Source organism: Hylobates moloch, unplaced genomic scaffold, assembly GCF_009828535.3.
Source record: "Hylobates moloch isolate HMO894 unplaced genomic scaffold, HMol_V3 SCAFFOLD_2, whole genome shotgun sequence".
In the NCBI taxonomy this organism is placed as follows: domain Eukaryota; kingdom Metazoa; phylum Chordata; class Mammalia; order Primates; family Hylobatidae; genus Hylobates; species Hylobates moloch.
The window spans coordinates 5,183,447-5,197,036 of record NW_026652277.1 but is presented as its reverse complement, the minus strand read 5'-3'; the positions used below and the strand labels follow the sequence as shown (position 1 = coordinate 5,197,036).

Below are 13,590 nucleotides of genomic sequence, written 5' to 3'. Positions count from 1 at the left end.
ACATCATTTAACTGTGCTATCAGATGTGCCCAAAACAAAGAGTCGCATCAACTGAGTCAGAAGGTTGGGAGGTACAGCAGCAATCTGTTATACAAAGGAAATGGTCCATTTGTGATTGGCTTAAGGAAGACCAAAGGGCATCAGTATATAACATGAACAGATGGCCCAGACTGCCATGTAACCTAGTACGTTACACTGGTACTTTCAACTCTTCATTTAGGGGTGGAGTACATCTCTAAAACCACTGAGAGAAAAATTTGGCCCTCATTCACACATGAATTAGCTTCATATGTTGGTATGAGCAGAAAATGGACCACTATTGCACTGCATCCCATTCAGGGGTAATCCTAAAGAGAGCGGCAAAGGAGAACACTCCATTGTCAGTAGTGCACTTGGTTGTTCACTCTGTGTGAAGGGAGAAATGGCATGACATACAGATATACACAGGCTCCTGAGCAGTGGCAAATGGGTTGGCTGATTGGTCAGGAGCTTGGAAGGAACCAAGATTGAAAAGGTAGAAATAATTTTGGAGAAGAGGCATATGGATGGGCCTATGAGAATGGCCACATAGTGGAAGGATCCTTGTCTCTCATGTTAATGCTTACCGAAGACTCTAAGGTGCTAGTGATTTACGTTGTGGATTCCAGTGCTGGTGCAATAGACCCATGAGCACAGGAGCCATGACAGCAGGCATGAAGGTTCAGTGTACTCCAGCAGCAGGGGCGCTCTTTTACCAAGGCTGGTTTAGTCACTGCCACTGGCGAATGCCTAACCTGCCAGCAGCTGAGAAATGATGCTGGTCTACAGTTTTCTTTTCTTGTAGTGTTGGCTTTGGTTATCAGGATAATACTGATCTCTTAGAATGGCTTAGAAAGTATTCCATTTTCTTTGATTTTCTGAAAGAGTATGAGAAGGATTAATGTTAATTCTTTTCTAACTGTTTGGTAGAATTTACCAGTAAAGCCATCTCATTCAGAGATTTTCTTTGTTGAGAGGTTTTTGATTGCAGAGTCAATCTTTTTACTAGTTATAGGTTTAGTCAGATTTTCTCTCCATGATTCAGTCTTGGTAGATTGTGTGTTTCTAGGAATTTGTCCATTTCATCTAGATTATTCATTTTTTGGCATACAAGTATTCACAGTACTTTTATTAATATTATCCTTTTTATTTCCGTACAATATGGTAGTAATAGCCCCACTTTCATTTCTCATTTTACTAATTTGAGTCTTCTCTCTTTTTTTCTTAGTCTACCTAAAGGTTTGTTAATTTTGTTACTCTTTCCAAAGAACCAAATTTTGGTTTTACTCTATTGTTTTTTGATTCTATATTTTATCTCCACAGTTCTTAATGAATTTCCTTCCATCTGCCAGGAAGGATGGGTTAAGACTGCTTTTCTTTTTATTACTTCCTTAAGGAATAAAGTTAGGGTACTGATTCGAGATATTTCTTACTTTTTAATGTAAAGTGTTTACACCTGTAAGTTTCTCTCTCAGCAATGCTTTTGTTGCATTCCATAAGTTTTGGCATGTTGTGTTTTCATTTCTATTTGAAGGTATTTTCTAATTTCCTTTGTGATTTGTTTTGACTCATTGATTGTTTAATAATGTGTTGTTTAATTTCCACATACTTATACATTTTTTAGATTTCCTTTTGTTACTGCTTTTTAGTTTCACTCTGTGTGTTAAAAAAAATGGTCTGTATGATTTCAGTCTTTATAAATGTATTAAGACTTGTATTGCAGCCTGACATACGGTCTATCCTGGAATGTTCTACAGGCACTTGAGAAAAATGTATAATCTACTGGTTGTTGGGTGAAGGGCTCTGTATGTCTGTTAGGTCCATTTGGTCTGAGTGTTGTTTAAGTCTTCTACTTCCTTATTGATTTCCTGTCAGGTTATCTATCCCAATAGTTGGTTAAAAAAAAAAATACTAGGGAAAATACAGAGTTGAAAAGGGTACTCGGGTATGAATATTATCATAAACCGATAGAAAAGTATCAATTTGTCAAACATTTTGGAAGGCAAATAGACAATATTAACAAAACTAAAACTTGCAACCCACTTCTAAACAACTATAATAGAGACACAAACATGGTCCCTCCTTGTGCACAAGAAGGTGAAGTACAGCACCGTTTTTAATATGAAAAAAATTAGAAATATACAAAAATAGCCATTCTTAAAAGACTGGTTAAATAGATTATGGTACTTTAACACACTATGGAATACAATATAGCAACCAAGAAGAATTGGGGAGCCTGCTTTATATGTACCAATAAAACATAAATTTAAAAAAGCAAGCTATAGCATATATACAGGATAATCACATATCTGTAGTCATTACACATACTGTATGAAAATAGATAAATAAAAACAACCTAGACAAACATCAAATAATAACTGGATACTTCAGAGGCTGAAGGCAGTAAAAGAGGTCTTTAAAAAAACGGTTTCATTTTTTTGCCAGAAGAATGTATTCATGTATTAAAAAGGAGACATAAGTATTTAAATACATTGCAGTCTAGGAATGATTAAGCTTAAAAATAAATAGCTCTGTATTGCTCAATGGCTTCTCAGAGCACTAATCAGCAATAATTGTTTTGTATTTAACTTTCATATTTTTGGCCAAGAACACCATTTTCTTATATCAACACCTGAACCAGCAGTTGGCTTTCTTTTTTGGACCTCTGCCACAGCAAAACAATGTTTTGTTATCTTATAAGGCAACCAGTAGAAATCATAGCTAAATCAAAGTGCAGATGGAGGGCAACAGTAAGCTAGGTGAGTCACGAGGTTTCATATGCCAGCTAGCTTCACACTATTCAAATCTGTGCCTTGCAACATGATCAAACTACCTGTCATGGTTCTAAGAGGTTGTTTCTCAAAAGTGGTATTTGGAATGTTAAATCAGAAACTGACAAGACATTATTATAATTATAAACAATCACAATGCTTTTAAAATTATTTATCATTTATATGTTATTTATTAGGACTAAAACACTTATTATTATGTTTAATCTAAAAATGGCAGAGTATACCAATACTGAAAATATAACCCCCAGGCTGGGAGCGGTGGCTTACGCCTGTTATCTCAGCACTTTGGGAGGCCGAGGTGGGTGGATCACGTGAGGTCAGGAGTTCGATACCACTCTGACCACCAGTGTGAAACCCTGCCTACTAAAAATACAAAATTAGCCCGGCTACTTGGGAGGCTGAGGCAGGAAAATCACTTGAACCTGGGAGGCGGAGGCTGCAGTGAGCAGTGAGCCGAGATCGAGTCATTGCACTCCAGCCTGGGCAACAAGAGCAAAACTCCATGTAAAACACACACACACACACACACACACACACACACACACACACACACACATATCTCCTTTTAACTTCTAGGAAAACAGAAAACTGAGATCCTAAATTTGAAGCTTCAGAAAAAGAACATACTTTAAAACATTTCTTTAGAAGTGTTCTGGTTTGTGTTATCATTATCAGAGTTAAAGAAATTAAGTCACAAAAATATGCTCAGTATACTCATGCCAGTGTTATTTCACATTAACAAAGTCAACAGTCACTTTTGACTCTTCCTATCAAAATAAAAAGGAAAGGTTGTAGTTGCTAACATACATAGCTGAGAAACACATTTGGAAAACTATGTTCTTTTAAAAATGAATAATTGTATACATAATACAGAAGCAAGTCAGCCTAGTAAGACAAGGCTGAAATTTTACCTAGAGAAAAATCTGATAAACAGTCACAGCTTCAAGACAAAATAGCTAATGATCCATAACATGAAAATTCAATTGACATCAGAATTAAATTCTTCATATAAAATATCCAAAGTCCAAATACGTAATACAATGATCATGTTACATGCTTATGTAAGTCCAAGGTCTTATGTCATTCATTTGACCTGTAGTATTAATATTTCATTCATTCATTCAATATTTACGGAGTATCTGTTTTATCTATCTATCTATCTATCTATCTATCTATCTATCTATCTATCTATCTCTCTCAGGCATGGAGGCAAATAAAGTAGAATGGCTCCTAGCAACAGGCATCAAATAATTGTACTAACACATTATGTTTAGCTTATTACATAAAAACTGTTGTATTTAGATGTAAGTCCAAGCAAAAATCAGGGGGAGGGAGGAATAACTTTAAGAATGTCACATTCTAGTTTTTAACTCTGGCTATACACCAGAATCACCTGGTATCTTTAAAAAATAAAAAGAAAAATCAAATGTTCCTAGGTCCCAATGTCACTTATCCTCATTTCCTCCCCTATTCCTCCATTCATATATGGAATTGGTCTGGAATAGGTCCTGTAGCACACTTCTCCTGCTACACAAGCCATCCTCAGGTGACTCTGATCTGCAGCCAGGGTTGAGTATCTCTCTTTTAGCCAATCATTATTTTCAAAGTATAAATACAGCTTGATGCTACTGGGATCATCAGAACTTCAAGCCTTTTGTTTGATTCACTATTTGTTACTGAGCAGGCTTTTCTATAGCTCTGAAAAAGTAAAAGTTAACTCTGTAGAAAACTCATGGCAATGCAAATAAATTTTGTAGGTAGAGATGCAGATGAGGATATTAATATTTTATATATAATTTGGTAATCTCAGTCCACCATTCTTTCCTTCAGTGATTAGTGTATGTCAGTGTTTCCTAGTCCTTTGATCAGCTTTTCTATAATGTTGGTTAACTCATTAATAAGTTAATTCTTTGACAGGTCTTTACTTTTAAAGAAAAAAAAAAAAAAACAGAGCAACTAGCATAACCAAAAAAAAAAAAAAAAAAAAGAAAACCCACAAATAAAATCCACAACAAAGAGAAAGATTCCCCTTAAACCTCAAAATATGAGCAGAGTGACAAACCAGACAGTTACGAGGCCCACAAAGTATCAGCATTTGTGCATGATGAGGCAGGGGGAAGGCACGGGGCTTTTCTGATGGCTCTGGGAACAGGAGAATCCCTTCATCTCCCCTGAAGCCTCAATGGCATACTAGTCTCAGAACAGCAGCCTCATCTGGGAAAGGCTCTGAAGGATCTTCCTCTCAGGCTGAGAGCAAGAACAATGCCATGCAAATAGGTGCTGGAGCAGTCTGGGCCATGTAAACTCTTGAAACTGATACTTCTTTTAGAAAAACTAGGAGTAGACTCCAGACTGAGAAGACCAGGGCAACAGAAGCAAAGACAAGAAAGTTCCAGATAAAAGAGAAAGGGAGCAGAAAAGATCTCAGAAAGGATGAAACCATACTTTGAAAAATCACCTTGTGAACACAACACAAGAGGGAGCTCTAGAGTTATGAAGCTGAAAAGGCTATCCTGGCCTATTCCTCTCACCATACAGGAAACTTACTGCACTGAAAAATGAGCGACAGAAGTATTAAGAATTCCACTTAGAACTATTATAAGGAAACAGAGACTGGAGTAGAATCATGTCTCTACAGCGTGAAGTAAATTAAGAAAATTACAGAAGCTCTGAAGAAACATAAGACTCAGAAATTAGGTGACTGGAGAAGGAATTGAAATGAGAGGTGATAGAACTAAGAATTAAAAATAAAAAAAATTATTTCAGAATGAAAAGTACAATGCTTAATGCATTAGGGAAAAAAGGAGGATGGCTTTAAAAATAAAAAGATAAAAAGTTTTGAGAAAAAGTAATAAATAGAAAAGATTTTAAAAGATGAAGATCCAACATAATATAAAGGGTACAGACGGGAAACAAAATACAATAAATACCAAAAGGTATAATTCAAGAAAAAAAAAGTTCCTAAAAGATGACCTGAAACTACACATTTATTATGACTTTGAACAGACATAGTTTATGCCAGAACACAATGGAGTAAAATATTAAATATACTCAATGAAAGAAAAGGTGAGCCATGGGGTTTCATATCCATCCAAATGAACCTTCAAGTATAAAGGCTGCAAACAAACTGAAAAGAACATGCAACATGCAAGTACTTGGGGAATACGATGAATGCTGCCTGAGAATCTACTCAGCTCCAGGGCAGGGGTCAGCAAACTTTTTCTGCGAAGGGCCAGAGAGTCAATACTTTTGGCTTTATAGGTCCTATGGTTCCTGTCACAACTGCTCAGCCCAGATACTGCAGTGTTTATGAAGGCAGCTATAAACAAAACCGAGAGAGATCAGTCACATATGGCTTGTGGGTCATGGTTGCTGACCCCTGTACTAGAGAATGAGCTTCAGAAACCAAAACAAACAAACAAACAAACAAACAAACAAACGAGAAAGGACTCAACATGAGGACTGGTGCTGAGAATTAAATATATATTTACCAGTAGAACTAAGACTACCTGATGGTTATCAGGGTCTACAGTATAGCTCGTAATGGCTAAAAGCTCTGACAAACTATTTTCAAAAATGAGAGGAAAGTGGTGAATGTACATGAAAAGTAAAATAAGCTCACTTACTGCCTTAAATGCATTAACTACAAGTCAAGCAATAGTACTTCAAATCAGAAGAGAAAGAGGGTAGGGAGAAGTGCTAGTTAACTAAATGCTCATAGGAATTAACCCATTTATAGTAGCCCAAAAGGCATTACATAAGGTATCAGTATAAAGAACCATTAGAACAAAAACACAAACCTACCTAAATATCAAAAGATATACCAAAGCGAAGAGCAAACATACAAACAAAACATTATGAAAGACAGTAGGCTACATACAGTTCATCCAAGAAAGTGGAATACTATATATATATAGTTGCTTATATATTTTAAAAGTGGAAGGATAAACCATGAAATTAAAAAAAAAAGATTTCATCTGAAAGAGTGAGTAGGGTAGAAGAGTCAGGAATAGGAACAAGAATCCTCTGTCGAATGACTTCAAAATTCTACATAATTCTGTCACACAATTGTAAGATAAATTTAAAAAGCAGTCATTCTTAAACAATAAATTTTTTTTAAAAAACCAAATGAGCTGTTGGTGTAATTACACACAGAAGTGAGTGTAATAATTTAAAAACACAGTAATTTGACTGTACATCCCTACTGTTATAACCCATAGATTTTAAAAAAGCTGAAAAATGCAAGAAAACGTAAAACGTTTTCAGAAATCATTAATAGTAATGCAAGCTGTTGTCTTTGAACTGTGGTATAAATCAAATGCGTAATTAAATCAGTGTCTCTGGACTTTTGGTGAAGCTGAAGGAACTCTACATAGTAGGACTGATAAGATTAAGTTAAATCCCTTTATCTTTGAATTTGAAATTTCAATATAAATTCATTTTTTTTAAAAATTATATTTATCTCCTAGCTCTATTCATTAAAAAGGCCTATTAACAATGACCAATCCAGTAGAAGGGAGTATTCCTAATACCCAGATTTTAGCCTCTACCATTTCCCAAAGCAACCAGACTCCTTTTAGAAATGACTGATTCCAGGCATAGAGCAAAAAAATAGGACCTGCAATAATTTGTCATCCTAGAAGTTAAGGAGGCTATTAAGCCACTAGATGTGAGATAAAAGTCATGTCGAAAGGACACAGGAACCACCCTGAAACAGCATCTAACAGCCGAAGACAGATATGTGAGGCATCAGTAAGAATAACTGAAATGAGGCCAGGCGCAGTGGCTCATGCCTGTAATCCCAGCACTTTGGGAGGCCGAGGTAGGAGCACTGCTTTGAGACTAGGAATTTGAGGCCTTCCTGGCCAACATAGTGAGACCCTGTCTTTCCTACAAAACAAAATTTAAAAAAACTCAATCCATGTAAAACAAGTATTTATATGCATGAGTTCATAATACTAAGAAGAAAAAAAAATCATTACTTACTTTCAGAGAATGCTAATGAATAGAACTCGTTATTGTTGAAAACCGACAAAGGAAAAGAATCAAGCACTTGTTCTGCTTTTATTATAAATCAGAACTTCAGAGTAATCAAATGGCTGACAAGGGGAATTTTCTCTTTACAGAAGTATTCCAGTTAATAAACAGAGGTCTGATAAAGACATGTCATCACTTTGCAACCACCAAGAAAAAAATGCATGTAGGCAATAAGCATCCATTTTGAGAGCATCACAGAAAGGCATTACATACTTTTTGAGGTAAGTACATGGTCCAAAAAAACCACACTGGATCAGCTCTCTAGATCTAATTACCAACTTATCAGAAATACAGGGAATAGAGGAACATAGTCAATGATACCATGGGATGCAATCATAAATATTCAGGCTATAAAAAGATCTATAGGAAAATCCTGCATGACATGTTTCTTCAACAACAAAAAATTCCAAGAAAATAGTTAGAGGGGAAACGAATGAATTAAAAGAGACTTAAGAGATATAGTTAATCATAATGTATGTGTCTTATTTAGACTACAAACAGACAAAATGAACCCAAAACCAAAAAAAACCTAAACAAAAAACCCCACAAAAACACACAAACAAGATCAAGAAAATGCATGAATTCTGAACTGAATCTGATATTAAGGAATTATTTGTACTGTTTTGTAGAAAGTGTATTATGTTTTTAAAAAGTTCTTATCTAAGGTCCGGCATGGTGACTCACACCTGTAATCCCAGCACTTTGGGGGGCCCAGACTGGAATTCAAGACCAGCCTGGACAACGTGGCAAAACCCCGTCTCTACTAAAAATACAAAAATTAGCCGGGCATGGTGGCACACACCTGTAGTCTCAGCTACTCAGGAGGCTGAGGCAAGAGAATCGCTTGAACCCAGGAGGCGGAGGTTGCAGGGGGCCGAGATTGCGCCACTGCACTCCAGCCTGGGAGACAGAGCGAGACTCCGTCTCAGAAAAAAAAAAAAAGTTTTTATCTAAGACAATAAAGATAATAAACGGAATATTTACAGATGAAAGGACATGACATCTAGGATTTACTTCAAAATAATTCATATATTGATAATCGTTAAAGCTTAGTTGAAGACCACATATTTTACTGTGGCAAACTACAAATACTATTTCTGTATTTGATTTGATTTGAAACATACCTAAAAATAATCAAGATTGTCATTTCATACTTTTTTCTTTTTTTGAATACAAGATATTTTAAATGCAACTAAAACTGTTTTGCAAAATGCCTAAAACTTAAAACATAATTCTTCTATGAAGACACTGTGTACTAAAAAGAAGAAAAAAATTGACTTGCTGGATTTGTTAAAATGTTGATGAGCAGATTATAAAAATTTGATTTTTAGAAAATATCTTGTCTTTAAAAAGAAACAGCAGCTGCTGCTGTTAAACATAATATGAAACATTTTTAAAAATCGCATTTAAAAATGTACAACTCTTTTATAACCTTAAAAAAAGACTCTCCAAAACCAAGATGCTACAGTAAAATTTACTAACTGGCAAAAATGATGTTAGTAATTCCAAAGATACTAGGTTTTTGGACTTAAGTACAATTTCATATAAGAAAACTTCAAGTATTTTAAAGTGTGTGCTGAGTGTTAGTTTATTCTATGTCACATACTTGAAGCCTTGAAGCCCATGGGCCACATTTTGCTTGCATGTATTTTTTAAGAAAAACTGACTCGACATTTAAAATTCAGGAGATTTCACATAAAAATCCAGGTTTTGACAGTCCTACATGTGACATTGGGCTAGAACCTGGGGCTCTCCTTTTCACCACCGGCCCTCTCTTACCTCGTTCCTTCGTACAGATTACAGCCTGTCTCCTTAGGGATTTGTGTTTGTGATCAGTAGTAATAGCCTAACATTTTGAGAGTGGTTTCTCCCTCATTCTTAACAAAGAAGTAGAATAGCGAAAAAGACGGTGTCTATGAGCTAATATTATTCACTTTTGCACTTACAAAATGCAAAAAACAAAAAAACAAAAAACCCAAACCAGCATTCGTTATTCTTGTAGCACAGAAATAGAATGCTATCTGCACATTTTTAAATGCTTTTCTTTAACAGGGCAGCAGGGCTTACCTTCAGATCAAGGCTGCTAAGGCTTACAACATCATCATCTTTCTCTCTGCGTTTTCTTTTCTAAAAGAAAAATAGAGATTTCATTCTCATATAAAAGGACTGCATATTACATCACAAAACAAAGACTCTATAAAACTAGAAAAATCAATTTAAAAAAGTTAAGCCTTTGGCTATAGTCACAAGAAAATTACTTTGAGGCCAGGTGGCTCACGTCTGTAATTTCAGCACTTTAGGAGGCTGAGGCGGGCAGATCGTCTGAGGTCAGGAGTTCGAGATCAGCCTGGCCAATGTGGTGAAACCCTGTCTCTACTAAAAATACAAAAAAAAAAAAAAAAAAAAAAAAAAAATTAGCTGCGCATGGTGACACATGCCTGTAGTCCCAGGTACTCAAGAGGCTGAGGCAGGAGAATCATTTGAACCTGGGAGGCAGAGGCTGCAGTGAGCCGAGATTGCGCCACTGCACTCCAGCCTAGGTGACAGAGCAAGACTCCCTCTCATAAAAAAAAAAGGAAAATTATTTTGAGGAGAGACGCTCAGGAATTGTCTTTGGAATAGACACTGTCTAAACAGTCTCCCCTGACTACGTCATCACTGCTGTGAAGTGGCTACCCTATTAAAACACTACTGAAGTTTTTCAGAACAGAACTCTCAGCTAAATCAAGGGCTGTCTGTACTTGTTAGAGAAAAAGTAAAAATTTTTTAAATATAAAATCAGCTAGTTTTTTTTTTTGAAAAGGAACACATTATTTATCTTGGGGGCAAGGTCTTCACTAGAAAAAAAAAAATCCTTTTCTCATGGCCCAAAGTAATTAAGATTTGTTGCCTGAGGCAGGATTGATTAACTAGAAGGTGAACAGCCATGTCCCTGGAGTACTTTCCACTTACCATTTATCACTTTCAGCCCTTCTGGTGCCAGTAGTTGCAAAACTGTGTATATATCTACCATTTCTGGTACTTAATCAATAGTGAATAAGCACCCACGAGTAACACTTCATTCTCCCACATCCCAAAATAACTTTTCAGGTTACCTACACAGCTTAGTTCTTGGGAACTCTTAAAAAGTGACTAGTTAGGGTTCCCTTCAACTTGCTGGCCCCACAGCGAGGAGAAACTGCTGGGAATTGAATCAGAATTGAACAAGATAGGGCCAACAGAGAAGAAAAAAAAAAAAAGGAAAGGCAAAGTCCAGATAGAAGTGGAGAGAGTAACAGAGCCAGGCGGTCTCAGAAAGCAAGCTACCATAAAAACAACACAAAGGAGGGTTGTGAAGTCAGAAAAGCCATCTGAACCAAGATTTTGTGTACAGGTTGAAAACTAAATTCACACTAAAAGGAACAGAAAATTCTCAAAGTCAAATTCTATACAATGTCATTCTATGAAAAAAGAAAACAAGGAACAGAATCTATCCCCTAGGAAATGACTGCACACCAGGAGGAAATGCTCAAAGAAGCAGAGCAAAATTATAACACACTGTTTTGAATTGAGCTAAAAGACATTAGGAAAATGATCTAAGACATGAAAGAACAATATATATCAGAATGGAGGTGATGGAACTCAAGAAATATTTTACTGATCCCAAGGTCATACCCAGAAGATACAGAAAATTATGAATAATATGATCCCAGGTTTGAAAAGCCAACTAACCCAAAATCCTGCTTGTGTATTTATCTGTGAGCCTGTTTGTGTATATTAATGATATGAGCAAAATATAGAAGGATACATATGGTACTGCTGACATGATTAGAGCATAGCCTGGGAATGGACTAACATGGAGAAGGAGAAGAAGGGGGGAGGAAACTGCCTAGCAAAATAAGACTGTACCTTAGCACATATATGATCATACTTATGCATTTATATGAAATTGTATTTTGAATCACTTTTGCTATTTTTCCTAGATAAGCATAAGAATCATGATCTATTTGTACATACTTTATTTATATATGTATTATAAGCTAATAAGTTTTAAGTACAAAAAGAATCAATTTTCTGTTGTCACTTCACACAAAATTAAATGCCTCTGTAGTCCTGCTATAAAAATAATAGAGTCCCTTTATGCTGAGATGATTAATAGCAGAAAATCATTCATTATATATATTAAATATATATACACAATGTGCAATCAAGCATTGTTATATTTTCAATCAAGAAAAAAAGGCAATAGAGGATGTATACAAATAATTTCATGTTTTATAATATATTATCAGATTTAACATTGAAAGGAATAAGAGAAAGGATGGCATAGAGTTAAAGATTAATAGATGTGAGTACTTTGCAAAATATGTTTTATATTTACTTGAAACAAAAAGTTATTACAGCTTGTTAGTAGAAAAGGATTAAATTAGGCTGCCAAAGATGGTTACAGGAATTCTGTTCCTCAAGACACTCAGAAGTACTGACCACTGAGGTGTGTAACAGATTGAAAGACAACTGGGGAATTAATTCTATCTAATGTCTTGAAATAAAAACCCAGGTATCTACTCACCAAAGTGAAGTCCCAGTTGGGGCCAGGTGTTAAGAATGTGAAGGAGCTGCCTCTCCGAAGAGAACATCTATTAATGGAAAATTCAAACAATAAATAAAGAGATTGACTTTAGGATAATAGAGCATCAAACAGATAAAAAGCTATACTTTTCATACTTTCAACTGTTTAAAGTGGACTGATTTGTCATTCAATCTTAGTAATATGAGAGATGGTCTATATATATATATATAAAACAAACAAACAGGGTATAGGTTTTGGTCATTCTCAGCATCTTTACAGTGAAAAGGCCTATATAAAATTAGTGAACAGATTATTTTAAAAAATAATTCGCCAAACCAAACAGAGTTTACCTTAGGAACATATAGTTCAAAAACATGAAATATATTAATAGGTTAAATAAAAAACAGCAAACAAACTTCCTAAGTGCAAAAAATTTAGCAACATATTCATGTATAGTATTTTAAAAAACAAAAATAAAAGGATACGCTTAACAAAACCTAAGTATAATGATCTGCATTTCATGTAAATACCTAATTTTTTAAAACTGCAATTTAACAAACAAAATACAAAGCTATGAATAACTACATTTGAGACAAAGATCTCAAGATTAAAATGTGATTAGAATTTTGTACTTTACTATTAAGTGAAAGATTTTTCTGTGTTTTTTTCCATTCATTGTAAACACATAAAGCAAGAAAGTCTTATGACAAAACCTGTCTTCACCTTTCTAAAATATAAGCCGCTATACGTTTATAAAGTATAAACCTGTGTTTATAAAATATGTAGAAATTACAAAAACATAGCTAGCACAAGAGATAAAGGCAGTTTATAAAGTGTATTTATTATTAATCACTTCAGATGTAAACAAATGTAGAATGAACACAGATTATTTTTTTCCTTGTGGAAATAAATGAAGATCAACCAAAAGAGAGAAGCAAAGGCTATTTATTCAGTGCTTGCTACAACAAAGGAGTCATCTATTGTCATTTGCATCTTGACAGAGACTAAAAGACAGGTAGACGAGTGTGAAGTTTCATAATGGAAAAAAGAGAAGGCTCAGGTATGGCCTGATGGAGGCTGTTGGCCTGGGGAGCTGTAGGCAGGCTAACTAGAAGTGGGGGCATCCTACTGTGATTGGTTAGGGGTATATCTGGCTTTCATAGGTTGGTTATGAATTGGAAGTGCGACAAAAAT

The 13,590-nt window shown here is 35.2% G+C and overlaps 1 protein-coding gene across 1 annotated transcript in view; it reads right to left on the bottom strand.

Moving 5' to 3' along the window:
• NET1 (neuroepithelial cell transforming 1) overlaps positions 1-13,590 on the bottom strand; it is a 46,374-nt gene that overhangs the window by 19,698 nt on the left and 13,086 nt on the right. Inside the window, exons 2-3 of the mRNA XM_032146678.2 lie at positions 12,397-12,463; positions 9,915-9,974 (exon numbers count right to left, since the gene is read on the bottom strand). Of these exons, the coding sequence (XP_032002569.1) occupies positions 9,915-9,974; positions 12,397-12,463 (127 nt within the window). The remainder of the gene's footprint in view (positions 1-9,914; positions 9,975-12,396; positions 12,464-13,590) is intronic.